General features: G+C 37.3%; 4 protein-coding genes across 7 annotated transcripts; 2 read left to right on the plus strand and 2 right to left on the minus strand.

Moving 5' to 3' along the window:
- Positions 1-4,588: 4,588 nt before the first annotated feature.
- LOC129809977 (splicing regulator SDE2) lies at positions 4,589-5,810 on the minus strand. The gene is made up of 2 exons (XM_055860160.1): positions 5,715-5,810; positions 4,589-5,516 (listed from the first exon to the last, which is right to left on the minus strand). The coding sequence occupies exons 1-2, from the start codon at positions 5,808-5,810 to the stop codon at positions 4,833-4,835; spliced, it is 780 nt and encodes a 259-aa protein (XP_055716135.1). The 3' UTR covers positions 4,589-4,832.
- Positions 5,811-5,907: 97 nt separating this feature from the next.
- LOC129799165 (39S ribosomal protein L11, mitochondrial) lies at positions 5,908-6,654 on the plus strand. The gene has a single exon (XM_055842842.1). It carries the CDS (start codon positions 6,018-6,020, stop codon positions 6,606-6,608), a length of 591 nt encoding a protein of 196 aa, XP_055698817.1. The 5' UTR covers positions 5,908-6,017; the 3' UTR covers positions 6,609-6,654.
- Positions 6,626-7,488, minus strand: LOC129809987 (ribosomal RNA processing protein 36 homolog). Its single transcript, XM_055860171.1, has 3 exons — positions 7,414-7,488; positions 6,838-7,348; positions 6,626-6,784 (listed from the first exon to the last, which is right to left on the minus strand). The coding sequence occupies exons 1-3, from the start codon at positions 7,486-7,488 to the stop codon at positions 6,648-6,650; spliced, it is 723 nt and encodes a 240-aa protein (XP_055716146.1). The 3' UTR covers positions 6,626-6,647.
- Positions 7,489-7,610: 122 nt separating this feature from the next.
- Positions 7,611-25,349, plus strand: LOC129799135 (spastin). 4 transcript variants are annotated; one of them, XM_055842801.1, is made up of 6 exons: positions 7,612-7,756; positions 8,311-8,585; positions 16,084-16,254; positions 19,008-19,214; positions 19,566-19,744; positions 23,947-25,349. In XM_055842801.1, the coding sequence occupies exons 2-6, from the start codon at positions 8,453-8,455 to the stop codon at positions 24,967-24,969; spliced, it is 1,713 nt and encodes a 570-aa protein (XP_055698776.1). In that variant the 5' UTR covers positions 7,612-7,756; positions 8,311-8,452; the 3' UTR covers positions 24,970-25,349. The 4 variants fall into 4 exon arrangements, with proteins under 4 accessions (XP_055698774.1, XP_055698776.1, XP_055698775.1 ...); XM_055842799.1 differs by having other exon boundaries at positions 7,611-8,585; XM_055842802.1 differs by lacking the exon at positions 19,008-19,214 and having other exon boundaries at positions 7,621-7,756.
- The last annotated feature ends 1,259 nt before the right edge of the window (positions 25,350-26,608 follow it).

Consider the following 26,608-nt stretch of genomic DNA (forward strand, 5'->3'; position numbering starts at 1 on the left):
AAGTGGTTCCAAGAACTTGAGTATAATAAGGAGATACATGATCATAAGGACGAAGATTAAATATATAGCGTATACAATTATTAAAAGTGATTACGAGGCGACGCATTGATGCAGCGTCACAAGAGAAAAATAGTTCAGCACCGTAGGAGAAGAGAGGAACGAGAAGGGCACGAACAAGAAGCAGTCGAATGCCCTGAGGAGTGAAGAACTGATGTCTTCGAAGAGTAAATAAGGAAAAGTTAATTCTTTTACTTATATAGGAAACGTGGTCGTCCCAAGCCAATGAATCATTGAAAATGATTCCAAGATTTCTAGCTTTGTGGACGTAGGGAATGGCCTCACCATTGAGCCAAAGAGGATGGGAATTGGGACGTAATCTTCCACTCGCAATCAGCAATGCCTGAGACTTCGTCGGGTTGAGGAGGAGAGTATTATTACTTGCCCAAGTGGAAATAAGTACCAATGCAGCATTAGCCTTAGCAAAGCAAGCATCAGGGGAAGTTAGATCACCAAAGCAGTATATTTGGAGGTCATCAGCATAAAAGTGAAAATTAATATTGCAATTTTGTAATGTGATAGCTAAGTCATTAATATACATAGAAAAAAAGAGGGGGCCAAGAACTGATCCTTGGCCTATACCTTTAAGAAGTGCTAATGGAGAGGAAATTATGCCATTATAATTGACTGACTGAGATCGCCCAACTAAGTACGACTCAATTAACTTAACACTCGTAGAAGAAAATAAATAAGAGGAATGAAGTTTGAAAAGAAAAAGAGAATGATCAATGCTATCAAAAGCCTTGGAGAAATCTAAAAGGATTAAGAGTGCAAACTGCTTCCTGTCAAGTGCGATACTGAGATCGTGATTCACTCGCAACAACGCAGTAATGGTGCTGTGAGATTTTCGAAACCCAGATTGAAAATTTGAGAGCAAGTTACACTTACTCAAATGTTCCTCAATCTGCATTTTTAAGATGTGTTCAAACGGTTTAGATAGACAGGGCAAAATACTGATGGGTCGGAAATCACTAACTTGTGTAGGCTTAGAAGTTTTCGGAATCGGGGTGACAATAGCGTGTTTCCACTCATCAGGAAAAAAGGAAAATGTAATGCATGCATTATATAAGTCACAAATGTGAGAAAGAGTGATATCAAAAAGCGCTTTAAGAAAACTTATGGGTATGCCGTCGTGTCCACAGGCATCAGAATTAACCTTACCAAAGGCCGAGTACACCTCAAAGGAATCCACGCACCTAAAGGAGAAGTACATGTCATGAACATGAGTGCCCACTGACTGGAGAGGAGACAAGGAACTAGAACTACTAACAAAGAATTTATTTAAATCATCAGCCGTAAAATTCACAGGGCTATCATTAGACTGTTTTGCAGTAATTCCCAACTGACCAATGTTTTTCCACAACTTTTTGGCTGGAAGATCAGGGTCCAACTGGCGAGAAAAGTACGATTTTTTGGACGATTTGATCATTTTCTGAACAGAGCGACGCAAACTACGATACCTGATGAGATCGCCTTCAGACCGAGAACGACGCCATCTCCTGTAACTCCTATCGCGTTCCCTAGATTTTGCAAGAATTCCAGAGTTAAGCCATGGAGCGGACTTAGGAGGCACAAGAACCTTAATAGTTGGAACGTGCTTTTCGTAAAGATAAGTAATTAGAGAATTAAAGTATTGAAGACGATCAGAAATTGCAGGAATAAAATTTAAAAAGTTCCAGTTGAGTTGAGCAGCATCGGCGATTAGTGCATCCCAATCAGTTTTATTAAGAGATCGCACTTCAGTGAATTCAAGAGGCTCGCGGGCAAAAGGAATATTAAGAGAAATGAAAATTAAATCGTGATCAGAGATGTCTGGCAAAGATCGTTGTCCAGAATTTATAATAAAGGAGTTATCATTTTCCCTCACCAGGAAAAGGTCAAGCAGAGCCAAGTTACGAGTAGGAGCAAAGGGGGGGTAGCAGAGGCTATAGGATGTAACAAGGTGACTGAACTCTCTTGAAATTGGAGTTGACGATAAGAGGTTGATATTGAAATCACCTGTGATAACAAAGTGTTCAACATTATCTAAATGATTCATAAAATTATAAAGTGGATTAATTGATATGACGGGGGGTGGAAAGTATAATACAGCCACCACCATAATACGATTACGAATGTTTAATGACAGCATCAGAAACTCTAGCCGCTCTAGATTTCCGGAATTAAGTAATTGAACAGAGATGCTTCGAGAGACATAAACGGCAACTCCGCCACCCCTACCAAAACCACGGTCCCGTCTAAAAAGCCTAAACCCAGTCACCGAAAGAGAACGATCAGTGTCGAATTCATCCAGCCAGGTCTCCGTGAGACAGAGTACCGAAACCGAGGAGCCACACAACAGCAGCCGCACTTCATCTAAATGACATCGAAGACTGCGCACATTCAAATGTAAGATGTTTAGGCAATTTGAAGAAAATTGATTCAAATTAGGATGATTATCGTGTGATGCAGAAGAGGAAACAGAAGAAACCAAAAGAGAGCACAATCCAGCAGACACAGGAGAAGAGTCATCATCAGTGGAAGGCAGCGGGCTCGGCGACACGGCCCCAAGACTACTAATCGCAGTTCTCGGTGGCGAGATCAGGCAGGGCCCCAGCGACGCGGTCCGAGGGCAAGGGATTCGTCTCAGGCCGCGCTGCCCGGCCTCCCCCACGGAAAAGAAAGGGCTTAAAGGGATTTCATAAAATTTTCTTGGTCTAAAAGGTGTGCCGGAGCCAGATCTTTTTTACTGGCCAAATTTCAAATTTTTAATGAACGTTTTTTTAGTAAAATTTTTAAAAATATTCAATCTGTTCATATAATAGGACTTATGTTAGAATTTACCAAGCATGTTCTTAACAAAATTTAAACTTAGTAAATCATTGATATTAATTTCTCACATTTTTTGTGTTAATATTGGAAAATTCTGCATGTAGTCTGAGAACGATCTTGTAAAAGAAAATACAGAATAAATTAAAAAAAATAAAGATTACTTGATTTGTAAGGTAGAACGTAGAACCTTGTAATTCTAAAGCAAAAGAATTCTAATAATCCTAGTAATGGATGTCGATTTTCTTAAAGGACTAATGAACAATTTTTCGGAGGCTCTTTTCCTAAGGAAACCATGATTCTGCGTTTTGCACAGAAAAAATATTTCGTAAGTTTGATCTTAAATGTTCCTAAAAATGATCATAAAGCGCATAAACCACAAAAAAAGTTCGTAAAAGTTTGTACATTTGCACAAACATGGTTCGTAATATGATCATTTGACGAGCATTTTTTGTTCTTTTACAAAAACTTGTTCGTATACTTTTTTGTTTGTTTTGCAAAACTTTACGAACAATGACAAACATTTTTTGTGCATTTATGAACAAATGTTTCTAAAAGTACAAGAAATGCTCGTCTAATGATCATATTACAATATTTGTGGAAAATGTACAAACTTTTACAAAAATTTTTGTGGTTTTTAACCCTTTAACGACGAGACAGTTTTCACGGACTGAAAATCAGCAATAAAAATGAAACGAATAAACAAATTCGGTAAAAGGTTTTACATCTAACCTTAGAAAATCCAACAGAGACTGATTCGGTGTATTTTTTTCTTAGGAACAAAAATAGCCTAAAAATTTAAATAATTTTTCTGACAATACTAATGAATGACAATTTTCACTCTAATGAAAAATATTATGTTTGAGTATTGTAGTTTCTTTTCCCAAAACGGTCATGCTTAAAAAAATTGAAAATATAAAAAGTAAAAAAAACATTTTTCAATATCAGAATTTAAAAATTCGTCATTTTTAAGCTTAAATTTTTACTATATAGGAAATAGCTGGAGACTTGCAAAAAATATCCTAGATTCCTTCAACCTTCTACTTTGCAAAAACGTACAAACGTAAAAAAATATAACTTTAGTCAGGAAAAATTATTTTCTTTATGGGACACCGGTGTTCCAATCGTCCTTAAAGGGTTAAAAACGATTCTCGAGCATTTCGTAAGTCCCCAGTGGGGATTCACAAACATTTACCAACAATTTTACGGATTCTTTTTTCCATGTATAATCAATTAACTTAGGAGGGAATTAAATATTTCTTGAGGTAGTTCATTCAAGTTGATGTGGATTAAGCTGAGAAGCGATACTCACTCTAAAATTCCGTTATCTGGGAAGAAAAACTCTCTTGGAGAGAAATTCATCGGGACGTGCGCAAAAAGAGCCCCTTATCAGTGATAAAGCAGGTGAAAAAAGCGTGCCGTGGGCAAAATCGCACGGCTCGCGGGGAAATTGAAGAAAGAGCTCGCCAACGGAGTTCTCGAGACACTCAACTCACATTATTTGCCAGATTATCACCCGCTAAAGGTCCAATAATTCAACAATAGCTCGTTATCACTGGCCAAGAACAATGATCAACCAATTGCTACAAATAACGCCCAATATTCTCCGGATTTTGTGATCAAGTGTTGCCCATAAATTACGTGTTTAGCAAAAAATAAGATTTTTTTTTCTATGACTGAGAAATCTTACTTGGAAATAGAGATTCGGTTTGTCCACAAATTTCCCAAATTACCAGCCTCAGCAAGTGCACTAAAACTCTGTGAATGATCTGGAGACGCAGATGATTAAATATTTAAATTTCCGTCGGCAATTGTTTTTATTAATTCTTCCCCTGCATACACTTATCACTAACATAGAGATAACATTTGAATGTGACATCAACACTTTTGCATGTCACCATGATACGCACACAAATCCTCATAAATATTCCCTCTGTCCGGGAACTGGCGAAATTATTTTCTCCAGATTATTTATCAATCACAGAAGAAGAACTCTGATTGCTCTCCTCGGATATTTTTCCTTCCTTGTCGTTTGCCTCTGTCTGTGGCTTTGAATCCTCTTTTGAACTAGAAGATTCAGCTTTGGAATCATCCTCAGAATCTGTATCGGAATCCGTTCCTGAACTGAGATCGTCTGAAATCCAGAGAGTTGTCTTCTTCTTTTTCTTGGCTTTTGCATCTCCTGCCTCTGTGGCTTTTCTCTTGGGAGCTCCTGAGCTTCCCGCAAGTTCCACAGCCTTCTTGAAGCCCTGCTCTACTGCATCATCGATCTTTTCTGTCATCTCGCTCCTGGCTTTTTCGTATTCCTTGTCGTTGAATTCAAATTTAGGCTCCTGCAGAAGTCTCTCTAGCTTCTGCTTCTTCTTCTCTTGCTTCTCATTCTCCACATCTTTCTGCTTCTCCAGCCATGCTTTGAGCCTCTTCTCTTCATTGATGTCCCTCAGACGGCGACCACTGAGATCCCGGCAAGCCTCCCTGTTTGTTGTCTTCTCAATTTGAGCCCCAATGGCTCGCAGCATGGAACCAAAGCCTCCCTTCCCACCCAATTGCCGCAGGACCATGTTCATTTGTCCACATCCCCTCGGGATTACATCCTCTTCCCCAACGCGCCGTCCATTCACCAGAACATAGTAGTCTTCCGGAGGAATCCCCTGTAAATTGAGGTTATGTCAACTCCTGCAGCGTAATTTACAAATTTTGCGACAAATCCGTCACAAAGTATTCTCAAGTGATAAGAAAATATTCATTTTATGCATTTTCACTAAACTTTTCCAGAATTTGGATCAGTTTTCTGTGAAAAATCGCAGAAAAACAAAACTTTCTAGGTCAAATGTAAATAGTCCCCTTACCGCTTCATTGTGGATTTGATCCTTAATTTTCCTCAATGATGAGTTGGGGGTAACCCTAGTGATGATGGTAGACCCCAAATAAACTGTAGAAATCATCCTGGAGTTGGGATTTTTTGAAATATTTTTTGAGTAAACACCACAAATGCTTTGTTTACGTTTTCACTCAGGGCTGCTAAATGTGCGCAATATTCCGCCAGAGGGCAGCTCGGCTCAAAAACATAACCTAACTTTTGTGTTTCTCAAATTGTTTTGAATTGTTTTTCTGGAAAAAAGAGTGAATTTGGAAATAAAAGTGGTTGGAAAATGTCCAACACAATTGGGAGATTGAAAAGTTTGAAGAAGGCCGTGGATAAAGTGAGTCACACTTCGAAATTGCGGACAAATATCCCTGCAGGAATGGCAGTGGCAAGTCCTCCACTCGGCCCAATGTTGGGACAACGAGGCATCAACATTGCAGCCTTCTGCAAGGATTTCAACGAACGCACGAAGGATATGAGGGAGGGAATCCCCCTTCCATGCCGGGTTTCTGTAAAATCTGACCGATCCTACGAGCTGGTGATTCACAATCCCCCTTGCACTTTTTTCGTGAAGCAAGCGGCAGGGATAAAGAAAGGCGTTATGAGTCCGGGAAGGGAGATTGGTGGGAAAATCACCTTGAAGCATGTGTACGAGATTGCTAAGATTAAAATCCAAGATCCTCCAAATGCCCTTTTGACGCTGGAGCAGATGTGCAATATGGTAATCATCGCTGCCCGGACATGTGGGATTGAAGTTGTGCGGAACTTGGATCCGGAAGAATACGCGCAGTTCCTGGAGGAACGGAAGCTCGTAGTGGAGGACCAGAAGAAGGAGCTGCAGGAGAAGAGGGAGGCTAAAATGCTCAGGACAGGATAGTAATTTTTTTCAATTGATTAGCAATAAAGTAATTTTTATTTAATCATTGTCCATATTCATTCTCTTCCTGTCCCGAGAAGCGTTCTTCTTCCTCCTTTTCTCAATATGCTTCTGCAGTTTTCCTGTCTCCTTGAGATCCTTGAACTGCTTCACCAATTCCTTCAGCTTTTGTTGCTCTGAAAATTGGGAAAATGTGAGAAAATCCTGAGGAAATCAAAAAAAAACTTACTTTTGTTCGGAAAGATTGGGGTTCTTCCTTCGTCTTTTGCCTTCTGCATTTCCCTAATAGCCGTCTTCTGCTCTTCCTCTCGACTTTTCCGCTTCGTAGCTTCCCTCACTTGATTATCCATCCGCTGAATCAACATCTTAATTTTGCTCCTCTCCTCAGGATCATCCGTTTTCTTCAGGCTTTCCTTCAATTTTTTCAGTTCATTCACCCTCATGTCCTCAACGAAGCTATACCTCTTCTTAAACTCACTCCTGCTGAATTCTCCACATTTCTCATCAAACCTAGGATCTCTGGGGCCAGTTGCTTCGGGTTTCTTCTTCTTCCGGACGGAATTGGGCTTCTTGAAACTCATTTCCCTCGGACGATTCTTGTTTTCTCTCTTGAATTCCTTGGTTTTATTTTTATTCTCAATACCCAGAACCGTGGAATTGTACACCTTAGCCCCTAGTTTCTTTTTCAGCTTGATAAGCTCCTCGAAAGGCATATTTTTAAGCTCTTCACGGATTAGTTCCTGGAAAATGTGAGGATTTTTTACTTGAAAAATGTAAACAATGCATTTTTTTAGGGTTTTTTTACCTTCTCTGGATCTGTGGCATCTTCTGCTTGGGTGCCTAATGACTGACCCTCGACACTCTCTTCAATCTCAGACATTCTGCACGTCCTACACTATTTCCAATTAATTTTGTAAGAAAATTTAATAATTTTTCTTAGCAAAGCAAAACACACGAGTGATTTTTAGGTTAGAAATGTGATGATGTAATTTTCCGCAAGTTGGCGCTGACGAACAAAATCGTTGACAGTGAGGGGGATTTTTTGAACGGCGAAGTTTGCAGGAGAAAAAGGTGGCGAGACAAAAGTCCAGAAAGCGCACAATCCTGGTGGAGCAGGACACAAAAAAGTCATAGGGCTTCGAGTGTGTGTAAGTTAGAGTCTAATTTTCATAAGCCAGACTCCCCCCAAAGTGCTTTTGCATAACATTTTGCCCGTGGTGTAATGTGAAAAAGGCCAAAGAGGCTTCCCAAATGGAGTCCTTGAGCCTCTGTCCGGAGGGTAGCATCGTGCGTGAGAGTGCGCTTCCATTTGGGTGGCCGTGGTGATTGGGTTCGAAGAGATGCGTGACAATGAGTGTGTAGAGGGTGGTGGTGATTCGTGCGAGGGTGGCAGTCAACGCAGTCGAACGCGAAGTCGTACACAGAGTGGAAGTAGCAATTTTGTGGCAATAAATGTTGAGAATGTAGGGACGCTGGACAGAGAATCTCGAATGGTACGCAACAAGGGTCAGGGCAATCAGTGTGGCAAGGTGCCCAGTCAGCGGAAGTGCGATCACAGTGACAATTCCAGTGAGACAGACTCCCCAGGTGCCGAGCCACGGGCTTCGGTTCACAAACAGAATCTCTATGTTGTCTCATTTCCCATTATCCTCCTGTTCAACATTCTCCGGTCACTTTTGTATCAATTGTTTGTGATATTCAGATACTTGTACAGTGCCACATCCCGTGTGGCGCACAGAAATTGGCTGAGACGACGCCGGGAGTGCGGAATTGAAGTGGAAACAGCCTCAGCCACAGTTCATCTCAGTGACACTCAGGGTGACCAAGCAGAAGGACTCATTGAGATGTCATCGGGCAGTAGACATCCCGTGAGTGGTCCCGGACCCGGTGATCCACTCCTGGCCAAGCAGAAACATCACCACAGGAGAGCTTTTGAATACATATCGAAAGCCTTGAAGATTGACGAAGAGAATGAAGGTAAGTCAAATTCCATCACTTTCTCCCTCCCATGCCACCTAAATCAAATGCCTCCGGGCTTGAGAGTGGGTAACAAAAGTCGCCCAGAAGCTCAGTGAGATGAATACAGTAGGGTGGAATCACCACTTCTCGCCAGTGCCCCACTTCTCGCCACGTATATTGAAATCGCTATTTTTCACGATTTATGAAATAAATGAGCCGCAAAGTTACTTTTATTTTTATTGCTGCTACGTATAGAGTCGAAAAACACTAATTTTTTGTTTTGAATTTAAATGTTTGAGCATTTTTTAGAGGAATATTTTAAGCAAGTGCATCGAATCCAATATTTCTTACTAAATATAGTAAGTGTCATGAAACTTTTATTTAACAAAATTTAATTTTTGAATAAGCAATTTGCCAATTGAACATTTAATTACATTCGGCGAATACATAAAATTTGTATTTAGTTAGTTAATATTTCATTTTATATAATTTTTATGCAAATATGAGCCATGGCGGAAAGTGGTAATATTCTAAAATTGATTCACCACCTGTCGCCATAGCTTTTCAATAGGCGACGCTAACTTCACTTCATAGATTCTCAGTTGTCAAATCTGCTTTGTTTACTTTCTACAATAATCTAATAATTTGATTACTCAAATAAAAGTGAAGAAAAATCATTTAATGTGAGTACTAATAAGGTAATCATGAGGAAAAAGAAATGCTGAATGTATTCTTTGCATAATATTACCCAAAAAAATCGAGTTTGAACGTTTCCAAGTGGGTGGCGAGAAGTGGTTACAGAACTGGCGAAAAGTGGTAAAAACTGGCGACGAAGTGGTTATTTTTGCATTGTTAATAAAAATCAGGTTTTTAGGTACTCCCGCGTTAAATTGTAGAACAATTGTTTTGACAAATCTAGAGCCAATAGGGTAATTGACCTAAAGCGAGACAGTTGGACAAAGCAGTGTTGAATGTGAGACACCTTCTTAAAAACTTGATAATAAATCAATTAAATATTTCAATTTTCGATAAAAAGATTATTAAACCTAGTTTTATGATTGTTTTAGAAGTTAAAAATGCAAAAATCGTTATAAAACAATCAAAGGGTGACTTGGAAGAAGAATTTAAAAAAAGTATTGCATGCGTGATATTCATAAACCTTGACACGGTAGTTGTCATTTTCTCTGTTTCTTATGGAAATTGCTAAGAAAATATCAAAGTGTTTTGTTTGATTTTTCGGCATAAGTTGTTTAATATTGTTAAGTCCGCAGTGAATGGATATACATCCATTTAAAAGGTGAATAAAAAATATTTGTGAAATATTACATTTAAAAAGGATAGAAAAGTGATTTAATTTCGTGTTACTTTCAAAACAAGTTTTGTGAAATCTTGGACAAGTTGATTTTGTGAATGAATTTGGTGGTTTTGTGCAGTGAAATCATGTTAACAAGAACGACAAAGATTCTCAAGTATCCGGAGAAATAGTTGCAACAGCAGTTAGCAGCTGATAAGGAGAAAATCTCCTGGAAAAGGCTGCAAAGATTTCCAGATTCCGAAGACCACTTTTTCTGACAGAATGGATAGTAAATATCGCAAAACCCCTGTAGAAAGACAAATAGGAGGCTCTACAGGACTCCCAAAGCAAGTGGAAAAGAATTTGGACGGATGGAGTATTGAAATGTGCTAAAAATTGCATCGGCTTTTAAAAATATAAAATTTATAAAACTGCTGGACAGCGCGAGGCGTCTGTGAAATTTACAGAACCTCTTTTTGGTTGGACGTCCAGGAAGTTCTTGGTAATTAGCGTTCCTCAACTGTTACCCGGACATAAAGGAGAGATTAGCATAACCATCAAATGTGCAAGTATACAGAGAAAACACTCAACATTTGATTTTCTACATATTTTGTATGATATTTTGTCATTAATATCACTATGTCCAACTTTCCAAAAGTTTTTGTCCAACTTTCCAAAATTTTGTCCATCTTTTCAAAATGTGTTATTTTTTAATTTCCGTGAATTTTCCGATTATTTGGTTGCAATATTTAATAAAAACTGTTAAGATTCTGTTAAAATATTTGTCAAAGAATCCCATGATACAAAAAATGGTAAAAAATAATTATTTATTCAGTTTAAAAATGCATTTGAAATTGAATTTTTTCTTAAGTGTTTCGCTTTCCACCATTTACCCTATATCTAAGTAGCTTTGTATCAAATTTGAGTTATCTAATAATAAGAGGTCAAAAGTTATAATACAATTAACTTCATTTTTTCCTAAAAGTGGCGATAAGTGGTTATTCCACCCTAATGAGATTCCTCCTAAACCTAAACTATGCTGAGAGAGAATACCTCGGGTTTTGAATTAATTACTCCAATCGCTTTTTGTCTGGGAGTTCCGGAGTGACTTTATCAAGAAGAGACAATCGAAGAAGAGAGAACAAAGAACCCTGTCCTTGAGCAACAACCCAAAATGTTTATTTACTGAATGCCTCTGAAAGGATTTCTGCATTGAATTTACAAAGAAAAATAAACTAAGAAGAAATTTTGATAAGCTAAACACGTAGCGGTAATCTTCATTACGCTAAGATTAGATTAGACGAAGCCCTTGAAAATCCAGAGCACAGATCCAACAGATGACTTCCCCTTCCATCCAAACAATTCATCCTTCATGTTCAATTTGATTTCTCAGCTGAGAAATCTTCCTACAAACATTTCCAGGCCGCACTTGTTAGGCAATTTTCCGACCTTTTTGCCACCCAAAAATAGCAAAGCAATCTCCTAAAAGATCCCCAGAGATTACCCCTTGTACAATTGGGACTTTTTGGTAGTCCATCTCTGTACACTTCATCTCTTCCTCGCCTTACCTTTTCCACACAGAACCCATCGAGAGAAGAACAAAAATATTCAGAGTTGAATAAATATCCTAAGAGTACTTCATGATCTCTCTTACTCTGCTCCAATTGCTCTCGGAAAATTCTATGAGCTATTCACATTTTCCTGCCCATTTGAAGTGCATCTAATGAAATTCCCATTGGGAGTGCCACCCCTTGATTGCAAATGAGACACTACTGGGAGGAAGAGGAGAAGGGGGCAGAGAGAGAGATTCAGTGAACTCATTCAATTCACATCTATTTATGGCCAAATGGGACAGCGAAGGTGAACTTGTGGTGAAGTCACCTCACCTCATCTTCCAAAATCCACTCTCCACTGAACTGTGTGAGAGAGAGCCTATGGAAACGTGAACATTGATGTTGTTGTGGTTTAATAAATCATACGAATTGGATTTTTTTTTTCTTTCCAAGAGATACAAAATTAGATTAATTCTTTCATTTCGTGGAAAGGTATTTGGGGTATTTGATTCCATGTTTCGATTTCATTTGTTGAAATTGAAAGATTTTCACACAAAGGGGGGCATATATTTACTATTTTATATTAAAAAAAATAAAGATCATAAAAGAAAATGAAATTTATGGGCTTACTACAGGGGATCCTGGGATTATGCATATTTTCGGGAGCGCAGAAAATCGCGCGAAATGGCTATTCGTACAAAAAATTTGCATACCCGCAGGGGATTTCTTTCGAAGAAGTTACAGAAACTCCGTAGGGTAAGTGTGCCAAATTCCGGCCAGCTTGCAATTTCGGCCACCTTTTTTGTTCCTCGAATTTCCATGAACTTTTAGATTTTACGTACTCTAGAAATTATACAATGCTAAAAAAATAACAAAAAATCTAGCTTCTACAAACAAGATGACGTGAAAAAGGCATTGGAAGAATTCCTGAAGGACAAGGAACTATGAAAATGAAGGTGGCCGAAATAGGACACCAAAGCCATGTTTATATTTTTATTCATTTTAAAATGTATTCAGAATGATTTTAGAGTAAATAAAGACGGTAAAGTCTTTACAAGGTTCCAAGAAACATTCTTACAAAAGAAAGAATAAAAAAAATCAATTTGTGTTTAAAATATATTAATTTCAATCTTGAGACTTTGACGCTTGCATGCAACTATGCCAAAATTTGGCATACTTACCCTAATATATGCAAAATTCCATTGGAGCCAATTTTTCGGGCTAGTTTTAGCGACAACTGTTCATAAGAAATAGATATATATTTTTATTTTAGGGCAGAATCAGATTGACAGTAAAATGCTCACTGCATTTCGTTAATTTCCGCATTTTCATTGCAATTCTTATGCAAATTCTCGATTACCGTATTACCTTATCTCAAACTCGGTGGCACTAGGTGAAAATAATATAAGAAAATTGAAGAAATAAAACGAAAATGCGATAAACGGTGAGCAAAAAAACTGTACGAGAAATTAATCGTTTCAATTCGAGCAGCAGATAAATTTGAAAAAAAATTCATCGATATTTTTTTTAAGTTTTCTAATGAAGCAAATATACTCAATTTTGACATGGTTTGTCTTAGTTATGATGTGATTTTGTATTATTATGAGGTTTTCATGAAATTTATCATAAAGGAGTATGTAAAACTAATATGAGTAGGGTAAATGTCTTAATTCAAAACCATTTCCGCAGAAGCTTTAACTTTGACAGAAGATTCAACACATTAAGTTCAATTTTTTTTTTTGAAGAAAATTCCACAAATTTGCTTCTTGACTCTTCTAGAATGTTACTGTTTAGTGAAAATTCTTTAAATATATTTTGAAAACTTCTTAAATAAAAAAAAATGCACAAGTGTAAAATGCTGCTATTGGAAACATATTAATCTAAATGGAGACAAGGGAAAGTTTGTAATTGGAGACAAACAGTTTAAGTGAAACCGTGATGAAAGGCTTCCAAAACCTTGTTGAGTTGCTCTTGAGTGCAGGACTTGCTCATATTCTTGGGCTTTTCTCCTTTCCCATCTAAAATAATAAGAAAATACCTCCAAAAAATCATATTTCCGAGATTTCCTATTGTAGCATTTGCAGACGCTTCAGAAAAACCCCTTTTGTTCACGAAATAGGTAATTATTTCATTTGAAAACTTCACGTACCGTTAACAATAAAGACTAACACTTAATTTAACTAAAATTAGTCAGAAATATGACATAAATATTGAACAAAACGAATAAACAATAGTCACCTCATTGTGTTTTTCATTGGAAAACATGGTCGATCGATGAAAAATTCGATGGTAAAAAGGTACAATTTTAATTTTTCTGAGAAATTAACAAATTAAAATTTGTGAATATGAATGAATTTTCGCTTTATTTGGAGCAAAATTAGCTGAATAATGAAACTGAGGTAAAGAAAATATATAAATATAATAATTTAGTACTGTAGGGGAGACTGGGGCAACAAGTCACAAAACAAATATTTTATTTTTTTACAAGCTACCATAGTGCCCCACAATTTTCTAATTAGTGCAGTTTTATAGGAAATTTACTGCTCTACAACTTTGTGAAAGTAATTTTCTTCTATTTTGTAAGGAAATACATTTATCGAGCTGTTTTCTAAAAGGTAATTTTGTGACCATTCTCAAAAATGCTGGGGCAAATAGTATCAGGTATGGGATATTATCATATTTTGATTTGCTTTATTACGAGCTTTCATAAATAAAAAAAAAATAGCTAGAAGACATATTTTCATAGGAAATTTATTCCTCTACACTACACCTTTTTAAAACACAGTTTTCACTATATGAACGAGAAAAGCGCTTTTCAAGCTATTTTAGAAAAAAAAACACACAAGAGACTGCTAATCGTTTGACCAATGGAAACAAAAAGCGTCGAGATGTGGAAATGACGTTTTTTCTCGCCGTGAGACATCAGAAATTGATTCAGTCTTTGCTACTTTTTGCTCCATACGTTTTGTTACTTTTTACCCCAACTGGTCATTTTTAATAAAAGGATTTCTGGAGAAAAGAATCTTTGTAAAATTCTAAAATAGATAATAGTTTCGTATTCAAAGAATCCAAATCATTTAGGAAATATTTACCAGTGCATCAATTTTGGAAAATAAGTAGGTCGAAATTGATATCTGTTGTAAGGAAAACATTTTAAAAATAGGGTTAAAAATTTCAATATTTTTTATTTTCTGAAATCCTTGTTCGAATTCTATGAAACTTACGACTTTGAAGAAGGTCTATGGAGGCCATTTATGGAAAAAAATTAAGCCGCTATATCTTTTATTTTGGAAGATATTGAATTTTCAAATTTTCAATTTGTGACTTTTTGCCCCAGTCTCCCTTATTTATCATGAAAACAATGACGTTTCCATTTGCAGTAGCGAAAAATTTCCATTTGGAGCAGGTTTTGAATTAGCTTAATTTATCCTATGCAGATGAACAAAAAATCGTTGCATTTCAAAAAGTTTGTCGCCCGAATTTCTCTCTAATTCGGATGACATTTCGGTCCCGAATGCCCGAATTTGAGAGAGTCTACTGTAGATAGGGTACAGACCTTAACTTAAGAGATGCTTCGTGGCCAAAATGGTGTGCTTTAACCCAAAGAGTTTGCAAATATATATTTTTTAACTTAACTAACTGGGATAAACATAACGTGCTAAGTATGCATATATAATTTTTGGTATACTTTAAAATTCATCCTGTTTTATCTTTTTAAATTGTTGCAGAACTTATTTGCAAGTCAAAAGTACCTAGTACGAAAGTTTGTTAAGTGCTCCTTTTACTGGAAAAAAAGTCTGTGATTTTTTTCCTTGAAAGTTTTTTGGACTGTACTAAAATGAGGTGAACTGAATTTAGCTTCAGTCCTTTCATTGGTAAAGGCTTTACAAATTCCCTAAATAATACCTCCTCCTTGCTTCTCGTATGAGGATATCTCGGTGTCCTTTTATCCATAAATACGCTAATTCTTTCGGAACTCGATAAATGGAGCGCATTAACGAGGAAATGATGAGTAATAAAATTAAGCATGTCCCTCAATGCTCTTGCTTACAGACCAAGCAAATTCTCTCTTTGTTTTGTAAATTGTTATGGGATGAGCTGCACTTAAACTCTGGCATGTCTCAAGGGGAATGAATAAAAGCGGAACCAGACATTCATAAAATGTTCTCTCCTTCATAATATTTAATTAAGAACAATTTTGCAATGAATTTTTTATACTACATTCTCAAGAGTCCAACAAATCCTTTAGGCATTGGGCTTAAATGCTCCTTATTTAAATAATTGTAATAATTGAAATTAATATGCAATGCTCAAACCTGTGAAAGAATGAATAATGCATAAATTGCGTGCAGTTCCTGGTTCGGATGTATGCATATTTCTGTTAGTACAGAAATCTAACGATATTTCAATCAGAATTGGCTAAGAAAGGAGTGAAGAATGTTAAATGAATAATTGAGGGTGGAAAAAGAAGCGTGCTGGAGTGAAATAAAGCCGGCAATTTTTATGTAGTTCAATGTCTTGCATGATTGTCGTGCTGCTTCTAAACATCTATTGATTATTGGAGGCAATTACAATATGGGAAATATAGAACGGAGTTATTTATTATTAAAATTATGCTCTGTAATGTGAATTAGTGCAATATGGGTGGTTTTTTTTGAACTTTATTTAGGTCAGAAAGAAATTGCCATTGAGCTCTATCGTAAGGGGATTCAGGAACTTGAGCGAGGAATTGCTGTGGACTGCTGGAGTGGACGAGGAGATGTCTGGGAACGAGCTCAACGTCTTCATGACAAAATGCAGACCAATTTGTCCATGGCACGAGATCGATTGCATTTTCTTGGTAAGCTCTATTTATTCAGATAAAGAATTGTTTCTCTTTATTTCTCACGTGATTTGTCTTCTATCCTTCTGACACGAGATCCACACAGAAATATAATGGCCTCATTTGAATGTTTTCATTGCTCTTCTAGTTGTAAAAGAAATTCTATATATCTTTTTGTTATTTTCCTCTTTTATTATGATTTTTATTGGGCCTCCTTTGCAATGCCGTATCTTTAGGTGACTTCTACGCTCTACCTTGATAATGATTCTAAGTCACGCCCCTTTTCGAAGCTGCCAAAAGTTGTAGCTTTTGAATTAATAGTGATGAATAAAAAAGAGCTTTTGAGGCATTCTCTAGATTAGGTATTTCAAGAAACCGATCCGATTAAGACAGTTGGGTAGGGAAGTAAGGGTTATTATCAAAGAAATCTTCCATCTCTCGCAGTCCGTATCAAACGGGCTCCTGTACTGCTGGAACAAAGACGAGGGTCTGAGAGACCCAAGGCTTGAGGTGATGGCCTGGTGCGGTGTCACCTGGGGAAGGTTGGGAAATTCCAAGCAAAAATAAAGGATTATGCTACCGCTAATCGCCTCAAGACCAGTGAGGACTTTAAGTTGCGTGAGCGTAAGGAGGTCCTAAGACGTCCTTCCCACTACCTCACGACTCTAAGGTCCTCAGGGCTCTGCGAGAACAGGACCTCCACAGCCAAGTTCACGGAAAACCTCGATGTTACTTGCTAAGCAAGCTAGGTGGTCCTGGTGACTGAGCTAAATTCTCGAAATCTGCCTTGAGACAAAAAGTAGAACGATCCTTTATCACAATGGGATCCGAGATCTCAAGGATTTTGAAAAGGAGGGGGGTCACCGAAAACCACAAGTCGATATCACATACCGCTTGGCACATACCCATTACCAATTGGAAGCGATAGAGTCGAGTTAGAAATTTCAAAACCTTTCCAATAAATCCTAATTTGACCAAATCGACTGAGAAAAAGCCCTCTAGGGAGTGGTTTAACTTTGAACTTTAAATTTGATCTTGAATGTTCGCCAGGATCATTCCTAGAACATCCGAAAATAAAGGAAATCACTAGAGCGATTTTCGAAACAATTTTTAGTGGGCTAAGAGAAGGATGGTAAGAAAAATTGGTATGTCAAGAAAAACTTAAAATTAATATCTCTAACTGTTTGACAGCTAAAAACCGTGTCGTTTAGAATGAGGATGGGCTGTTTAACAGGGAAATACATATACGATGGGTCTCAAAACGTTAAATCCAGCTAATCTTGCACAAAAAAGGCTTTCAGTTCGAGCAAGATATTTTTTTTTTCGAAATTTCTAGATAGAAAGTAATAGTGTTAGGTGAAATAAGATAAGCGTCATGCCCCTTACAAACCACACCCATTCGAAGTCTCTACTTTTATTCACCATTCCTTTAGATCCCTTATACAGTAGACTCTCGCTCAATCGGCTCTTTATCAATCGGGCGACAAATTTTGTTGACAATTTTCACGTTTAATTATGAAGGTAATTTGTTCAAATTCGCTGTAGTTCTTCCTATTTTATCGTGATTCTTTATAATTGACCTCTTTTTGTGGAATTTACAAAGGCTTTGACGTTCAATTCTATAGCTAAACCGGATGACATTTTGCCCCATATTCCCGATTGAGAGAGAGTCTACTGTATTCCAAAAAGTCTTAGAAGAGGGCGCTCAATGGGCGCATAGAGCATTCGCTCTATGATGCAAATGTCCCGGGTTCGAATCCGTTTTATTATTATTAACAATGCTTTTGAGCTAGTGCTCTTGAAAGCAGAAGAAAAAGCATACATTTATTAAGATAGTAAAAATTTGTCAGACAACAATGCTTACGTCCACCGCCGTCTTAGCGTTGGTGACCAACCTCCAGAGCCAAACGGCGGAAATGCTCTTTCTCAGGTTGTATAAGTTATCTGCATCACTTGAAAAAAAAAAAAACGTCACTAGGAATTTTTGAAAAGAGATGTCACAGGGGAATGAGGAAGCTTCCAAGTTTTGCCGAATGTACGACTCAGAACTGATTCGTAAATACAAATTTTTGAATGCAATTTATAGTAGTTCTAGAGAACTTTTAAAAATAGTCTTACAGAAATATTTTCTTTAGAGTTATTAATAGGCAGTTCGATACTTAACTGGACACTCAATGGGTCAAGTCGTCGAGCAATCATGTAATCTATGATGCAAGTGTTCCGAGTTCGAATCCCCTTTAGGTTACAAGGAATTTTTTGGCGTTAACGGTGTTCGAATTGCATCCAGTGAGCTTCACTGCACTTGATTCCACGGGACATGGGACTGACAAGCCCATCCCTTTTTGAACTCCCCTTACGGGAGGGCCTAAATTCCTCTATGGAACGTTGTGCCACCATCATTATTATTATTATTATTAAGTCTTGGAAGAAAGCCAAAACACTCTATAAATAATTTGGGGCGTGGTCTAGATTTTTGCCGTATCGGCGACTGGAATGAGCGTGGGGATTGGTTTGTTGTAAAATTGTTATTGGAGTACATAATTTCCTTAATAATCATTGAGGGTTCAGAAATATCAATTTTCATGACCATAATCCCAGAAAAGGGTGTGGCCTAGAATTATTGTTGGGCGGAGCCAAAAGTTCAAAGAGGTATGTTACCTCTTTGGGTATTCATACGGCATTGTGAAGTTATACCCTTTTTAATCCTTTTTTTATGATTTATCTTTTTATTTGAGTGTTGTTTTTTTTCCTTCCCTCTCTTTTATTTTTAGAAATTTTGATGGAAGAACTGAAATTAGAAAATTTAGAATCTACCTCAAGAAATCACACTAAAGTGTCTAGTTGTAATAACAAGCGTAAAGATAAAGACAATAGTGTTAGTAAGAATCTCCTGACGACGACCACGGGGACAAATAATACTAGAACATTGTCTCAGCCATCGAAGAATGTTGTGATAAATAAGAACACTAAACCTGAAGGTAAGGATGATGAGAAAAATAAAGAAAAACAAAATTGAACAAATTGGTGAAAAACAAAAGAAAAGAAAAAAACACGCAAAATTATGCTGCTATGTAGAAAATCCTTCGTTATTGGTGAATGAGAGTTTTCTCTGTGCAATTTTAATGATTGTTACAACAAAAATAATAACCTTTTACCCCTTTTCACACAAAGTTTTAAGCACACGCATTCATTCGCATATCAAATCCTTCTAACACCACCAAACACATGGAATGGAATTATTAATTGAATTGCTAGGTATATTGGGGACATATGTCACTAATCCTGCCTTTTTGATTTTAACTCTGCGCGCTGGGGGAATTTTGATGCAGCTTCCGGGAGGAAATTGACCGTGGGTACGAAGCGTCCGGCGAATCTGGGTGTGATGAATAAGTCGCAGACTCTGCCCCGCAGCATGGGTGGCACGAAGGTGGGTGGAAGTGGAGGACAACCTCAACGTCCTGTACTCAAATCCATCGCAACACCGCCGGCTGTGCGACGTCAGCTTTCGGTAAGTTAATGGCATTTTCTCATTTAACCATTTCCCTTGAGGAGTATTAAAAGGAGAGGGTGACTTCCACATGAATTCGGCAATTAGTTGGGGCTTTTTGGGGGAGGATGGGGCTTCAACAGCTGAATATGCACAAAAAGCACGTGCAAAATAGTGAGAGAGAAAATTCAGTTCACTTGCCAGAGCCAGAACTTTATGAAGAAAATTTTTTTTTATGAAAGAGGAAGTAGCTGGAGGTGCAACTAGAGTTTCAAGAAATTTATGGAGTTGATCTTGACCTCTTCTCTCGTAAGAAGAATCATCATGAATAAAAAATGTGGTATTTTTACGTGAACAGAAAGTGCATGGCCTATCTGTCAGACATATGTAAAGCTTGAGAATATTCCCATTTATATTCAGATAGAATCACATGGAATACCTATTAATATTGTAAAGAGGTTTTTGTCTTGTAAGCCAAGCACTGAGAGAGAGGTTGGCGTGCAGTTGAGAAATCCAATAAAAAATTCTTTAAATAATTAATTCTTAAAAAAAATTATAAATTAAAAAAAAATAATTGTCAATGTAAGAACGATGGGCCTGATTTTCTTAGCAAAAAGGTTATTCTAGACTTCTAGAAGTTGAGGTTATGTGCCACCTAACCTCAAAAATGCTCAAATAAAAAGAAGGTTATGTAACTAGAAATTGTTGCTCCGTGCCCTGGGATAAATAATTGACCCCTCCTAAAGGGCTAAAATAGGGAGCTCCATGCTCTTGTTTGCTCGATCGAACAGAGATTGGCTCCTTTGTTCATGAACATACTTCTTGCAGTGCCGTTTCAACGGAGGAAAAATGAGTGGCAGCATTCAAAAGAACTCCTTGTAATTTTGATAGAGAAACCGACTTCTACAAAATTTCTAGGTTCATTGCAATGTGAATTTTTGGGGCCTAGTTGGGCCTAGTGCTCTTTTGGTTACAAGGTTATTACGGAAATAGTGGTTATGTTCGTCCCAACCTCAAATCTTTTCGCTAAATGATTTTTAAATGCTTAGATTGGCGTAAAACTTCTTGTCCCAATTCATTACCAAGTCGTTTTTAAGCGAAAATCATGCTAAAACGCTTAATCTATGCCCAAATAGGTTTGAAAGTACAGTAGAGTCTCTCAAATCTGAATTTCTCAAATTCGAACGACGACGTTTGGATTCAAAATGCCAACTGTGTAATAAAAAATTCGTATTCTGAATGAACGAAAATCATATTTATGTGCTTCTTTCTGAATGCTTACATACATTATGATCGTATAAAATAAGAAGGAAGTATGTTACCGCTAAGACTTATGAGAAAGTACGGGAATTTGATTCAAAGTACAATTTAATCTCACACAAATTTCGTTAATTTTGAAAAAAATCGTTCGAATTTGGTAGGTCAGAAATGTCAAAAATAACCCCCGAGCGTTCGAATTTAGGAGACTATAAATTTAATTTAGAAACCTTATAATTTCCTGAAATATTTTCAAATTATTTAAAGTTAGATATACAATCGGTCCTGTGTGTCAAAAATTCTCAATATTTTTTTATAATTAATCATTTTAAAATTGTTTATTGTAAAATTTAAAGAAATTTAGATAGATTTTCCCAGCGAGCACAGTTAGTTAAAACAGGCAGCGTTTTCAGCATATTTTTGAGGAAAACGCAGCTTTTTTAGCTAACTGTGCTCGCTGGGTTGTTGTCGTGAATAACATCCTTAATAAAATCAAATTTCGACATCGTTTGTTGTCTTCTTCGAAAAGCACACAATACACATATTTCTGAAAATATTTTATTTTTTATTTTTTCAAAATCAGAAGTATTAACAATGGCGTTTGTATCGCAAATGAGAAATTCTTTTATTTTAGTATCGTTTTCACATTTGTGGGATGTGGGGTACTTTTAAATTGGAGAATCTTTGAAATAAGGCTTTACTCATATTTTTAAGTGGAACTGGACCTTACCATGATACAATTTAGCTCCACAAACTAATTATATTGTGAAGATAAATTGCATCATGATAAGGCTCAATTCTATTTAAAAATGAGATACAAAAAAATTTATTTCAAAGGTGCTCGAATTCAAAGGTACCTTACTTTCGACCACCACACAGTGCATTATGTGACTGTAACACACTACAATAAGTGTTAAATTTCTGGAGATATCCTTCAAATCCTTAATTACAAAGGATATCAAATGTTGACCATTGATGCTGTTAATAACAGCATGCAACATTGCAAACATGAAGGCTCTGTTACAGTAACTTTGAGGAGATTTCTCTCGCAATCATCTATAAAGCTTTTCAGAAAAAGCCTCAATTACCATTGATGTGTTTGTACTAGATATATATTCCATAACAAGAAGTATTCTTTACTACATTGTACGACTCCAGCGTTCCAGACTAATAAATTATTCTTTTTTCCTTGCAAGTGACTTTCATGGCAAGAATTTGCAAACAATTTTTCCAGTTGAATCAAAATATAAAATGCAATCAGTTTGTTTTATTAACTCACTTCTCTCAGGAGAGTAGAGATATACTTCCAAAGTATTGCGTACTTTTTTTTAAGTAGGGAGAACTGGGGCTGCATTGAAAACGCTATTTTTCGCATATTTCCAAAGGAAGCTGGACTTAGCCATAATTTAATTTTGATCCACAATTGTTTTGTATATCTAAATTACATTACGTTAAAACCTAGTTTCCTTTAAGGCCTCTACATATTAAGAGCAATTTTGGTCAAAAATTGTATTTTTGACAGAATTATGACGTTTTCACGTACAGTATCGCAGACAATTTCCTTCAAAAAAGCAATTTTTGACGAAAATTGCTCACAATGTGTAGACGCCTTTAGAAAATATGCAAAAATAGCGTTTTCATTGTAGTCCCACTTCTCTCCAGGTTAACAGGCTTTTTTCTTTTTTTTTTTAACAAGTCTTCAAGATCACAATATCTAACAAGGTCTTCATCGCCTTTACTTTCAGATTTAATTTTTTGTAAAACGGATAGTTTTACTTTCTATTTCCTTAGCATATTTCTTTGCAATAAAACATTATGAAGTTGTTCCTTTTCCGAAAGAGATTTAAATTCAGCTCTTTCTTCACAATTCAACTAAATTTTTTAACTCCATTTAAATCGTGGTCATGAATATGAATAGACCCATCATTCTTGGAATATGTTCATCTGTAACGTGAAACTTGAATTTGATATCATGACTTATTGCTTCAGTATACGGGGAGATGGGGCTACTTTGAGCCGTGGAACTACATTGAAATACGATTTTTTCGCATATTTCTGAAGGTTCCCGTACGTTAAAGCCTAGTTTCTTTTAGAAATATGCAAAAAAAATGAATATCAATGTAGCCCAACAGCTCAAAGTAGTCCCATCACCCCCTACGCTAAGATTTCTATTTTATCTGATCATTTGAAAGTTTGCCTAAAACTTAGAAAACTATTATTTCCTCAATAAAAATATTTCTTATTTCTCTATGAATATTTGCATTCTCGATTACTTGTCCTTAAGATTTGATTTTAATATGAAACTTTTATATTTATATTTTGTCCTTTTTGTAATTTTCGCAAATTGTTCTTCAATAACACTCGAAGTTTCGCGAAAATTATAACTTCATTTAACAAACTCATGCATTAGGATTAGTAGCTTCTGTCGCAACAATTTTACTGTGATGGCTTGGATCAGCTATCAGCTCTTGGGTAGTTATTTCTTGACATGAAATATCGAATTTTTCAACGTAAAATAAAATTTTCTCTGTAATTAAAGAGAAAATAGAATGCCATAGTAGCCGTAGTTATGAGTGACTTTGTAACCCTGCTGTTCGTAAGCTTTACTTTAATTCTAACACTTAAGATATTTTTGCGATATTTTTACTTCACAAGGTAAACAGCTAGGGAAAAGCCAACAAGTTATGATAAATTGCATGAAGAAAGGAGAAGAAGTTTCAGGTCAAAATCCTCATTTCCTTGCCTAAAATCCTTCTACTGACCGAGCATTCAATATATATCATTTTTTTTTTAACAAAAATGAGATAGAGATAGAAAGGTACTCGTATATCCAAAGTTGATATCTATAACTCTTTAGTCCCCATGTTTCCTGGCTCTTTGAGGATGTTCTTGTTTAATTGATTCCTTGATTCATTTTATCCCCTGGGGCCTCAGGGATTCAATGGATGTTCTCAATCTCTTCGTAGATCTCTGGTAACTCTCCCATCCGCAAGGCAGGGACCAACACTGGTCGCAATACTCCACCGCCCCGTTCCAGGACACCTCTTGGGGCTCCATCGAGCACGACTCCCACCACGATTTCGGTGAAGGGAGTGGAGCAGAAGCTGGTGCAGATCATCATGGATGAAATTGTGGAGGGTGGCTCGAAGGTGGAATGGAGTGATATTGTGGGACAGGATGTGGCCAAGCAGGCTCTGCAGGAAATGGTGATTCTGCCTTCGGTGCGTCCAGAGTTATTTACAGGCCTGCGAAGTCCAGCCCGTGGACTGTTGCTCTTTGGTCCACCGGGAAATGGGAAGACCCTGCTGGCTCGTGCTGTGGCCACAGAGTGCTCTGCGACATTTTTCAACATTTCCGCCGCATCGCTCACCAGTAAGTACGTTGGAGATGGGGAGAAGCTGGTTAGGGCGCTTTTTGCTGTGGCCAGAGAGATGCAACCGTCGATTATTTTTATCGATGAGGTGGACAGTTTGCTGTCGGAGAGGAGTACGGGAGAGCATGAGGCATCTCGTAGACTTAAGACGGAATTTCTGGTGGAGTTTGATGGGATCCCGGGGAATCCAGAAGGAGACAGGATTGTTGTGCTAGCTGCTACAAATAGACCCCAGGAACTCGATGAAGCTGCACTGAGGCGATTCCCGAAGCGAGTGTATGTCTCACTGCCGGACCTCGAGACGCGGGAGATGCTCCTGAGACGACTGCTGGAAAAGCAAGGAAGCCCTCTGTCCATGGAAGCCCTCAGACGACTAGCAAATCAGACAGAAGGATATTCTGGGTCTGATCTGACAGCCCTGGCTAAGGATGCGGCCCTGGAGCCCATCCGGGAGCTCAATGTTGAACAGGTGAAAAATATGGATCCAACCAAAGTGAGATCTATCACTGAGCAAGACTTCATGAATTCTCTCAAACGCATTCGCCGATCTGTTGCACCACAGAGCTTGACAGCTTATGAGAAATGGTCTCAGGATTTCGGGGATGTTACTATTTAATTGAAAAAGACAAAGGCTCAGAGCGCAATTTTTGCCATAAAAGAAAACCTTTTCCATTTATAATTCACAGTCTCCAAAGCGAGATGATCTCGCCAATTTTATTTTTCTATTTTTTATTTATTCTTTAAGCGTCACTTGAAAATAAAAAAAAGAATCACGACACAAAATCGACTAGAAGCAAACACAGAGATCAAGTCGAAGACATGAATTTTAGGAATATTTTTGTATTAAATGTTTGAGAATTGATCATGTTGATTTAACAAAAGGCACACACTATCTGATAAAATTGAATTTTAAGGTAAAATAAATCGAGTTTAAAGGTTTCTATCGCTTACAAAAGAATACCCAAAATTGTAATAAAGGCTTCTGCTACAGAATAATTTTGTGTTTTTAATTAAAAATATGTCTTGCGATTTTTTTTTAGCTTGATCTCGGTTTCAAAAATTTGTATTTCTGTCTGCTCTTGGTACATTTTCTTTATATGCACGCGCTACGATTGAGAGACTTCCATGTTATCCAGTTTTGGTCACCATCAAGAGGAAGGGTTCCCCTTGGTTCTACAAAATTTGATGGAAAGATTTCTTTCCATAGATTGAGTCTGGCGTCCTTTAGATTTAGAGGTTTGATAGAGTGACGAAACTCTTGTGAAACACCAGCATTGTTCTTGGTTTTTTTGTGACCATAGAGAAAATGCTTTGGTTCAATCCTGGACATCTCTCTTAGAGACAATTTGTCTCCTCACCCGAAGTGGAACAATTCCTGCTGGGTCTTGTATTTGTTAGTTTGATCGAGAATGACTCCAAGGTACTTAGGCGTGAAATTGCGTTTCAGAAAGTTTCACTCCCATCTTACATGCAAGCGAGTCATGGCCCACACAGATAGAAACAACTTACTTATTGTATTGTTATCCTTCTAACTTGTTTTAGAAGGATTTGGCTTTAGTTGGTTCTCCTTGTAGAATTTCGAAAATTCCACAAGGCAAGCTTCAATCTGGAACTCTACGTCTTGAAACGTTTTTACCTTAGCAGCTAGAGCCAAGTCATCCGCGTACAAGGCCTTGGATGGAGACGGCAGTGGCAGTGGCTCATCACTGATGTAGGTAGATAACAAAGTAGGGGCCAGGACACTACCTTGCGGTAGGCCGTTTTTTTAGCAATATCAATCTCGTCTCCTTAAAATGAAGCTGTTCTAAGTGTATTTGCTCTGTATCAGCCTTTGTTGCAGTTGCAACACTTTCATCTTGAAAAGACGATCTGCTTTTCTGACCACGAAACTCATTTGCGAGATTGTAGATCTTTGAGAGAAGGATTCTGTGGTTTACTGTGTCAAAGGCTGCCGAGAGGTCAACGAATTCAACACCTTCGAACTTCTTCACTTCTTGCCTTCTTCGAAACCATTTTCGATAAATTGAGTAAGGTTTAAAACTCGACCAGTTGTGGAGTTCCCGGAGCGGTATTCAGCTTGCTCCCTGACCAGTTTATCCTTTACGACAGGGACTATGATTTGGCATAGTTTACAACTTTACATATTGCTCTGCCATTAAGTTTCATCAGTTCAACCAGCAATGGACTATATATTCCTGAATGAATCAGAAGTATTTCGGGCCTTCTGGTTCTCATTTCCACGCTGAAGTATCAAA

This window comes from Phlebotomus papatasi, chromosome 1 (assembly GCF_024763615.1).
Source record: "Phlebotomus papatasi isolate M1 chromosome 1, Ppap_2.1, whole genome shotgun sequence".
Taxonomy (NCBI): Eukaryota; Metazoa; Arthropoda; class Insecta; order Diptera; family Psychodidae; genus Phlebotomus; species Phlebotomus papatasi.

Bases quoted from the DNA above. Each gene is read 5' to 3' on its own strand.
- LOC129799165 (XM_055842842.1), top strand. From the start codon at position 6,018: ATGTCCAACACAATTGGGAGATTGAAAAGTTTGAAGAAGGCCGTGGAT.
- LOC129809987 (XM_055860171.1), bottom strand. From the start codon at position 7,488: ATGTCTGAGATTGAAGAGAGTGTCGAGGGTCAGTCATTAGGCACCCAA. The intron at 7,349-7,413 runs GTAAAAAAACCC...CACATTTTCCAG, and splicing joins ATGCCACAGATCCAGAGAAG to GAACTAATCCGTGAAGAGCT. The intron at 6,785-6,837 runs GTAAGTTTTTTT...CCCAATTTTCAG, and splicing joins CCCAATCTTTCCGAACAAAA to AGCAACAAAAGCTGAAGGAA.
- LOC129799135 (XM_055842799.1), top strand. From the start codon at position 7,949: ATGCGTGACAATGAGTGTGTAGAGGGTGGTGGTGATTCGTGCGAGGGT. The intron at 8,586-16,083 runs GTAAGTCAAATT...AACTTTATTTAG, and splicing joins GATTGACGAAGAGAATGAAG to GTCAGAAAGAAATTGCCATT. The intron at 19,745-23,946 runs GTAAGTTAATGG...ATCTCTTCGTAG, and splicing joins CTGTGCGACGTCAGCTTTCG to ATCTCTGGTAACTCTCCCAT.
- LOC129809977 (XM_055860160.1), bottom strand. From the start codon at position 5,810: ATGATTTCTACAGTTTATTTGGGGTCTACCATCATCACTAGGGTTACC. The intron at 5,517-5,714 runs GTAAGGGGACTA...CTCAATTTACAG, and splicing joins ATCAAATCCACAATGAAGCG to GGGATTCCTCCGGAAGACTA.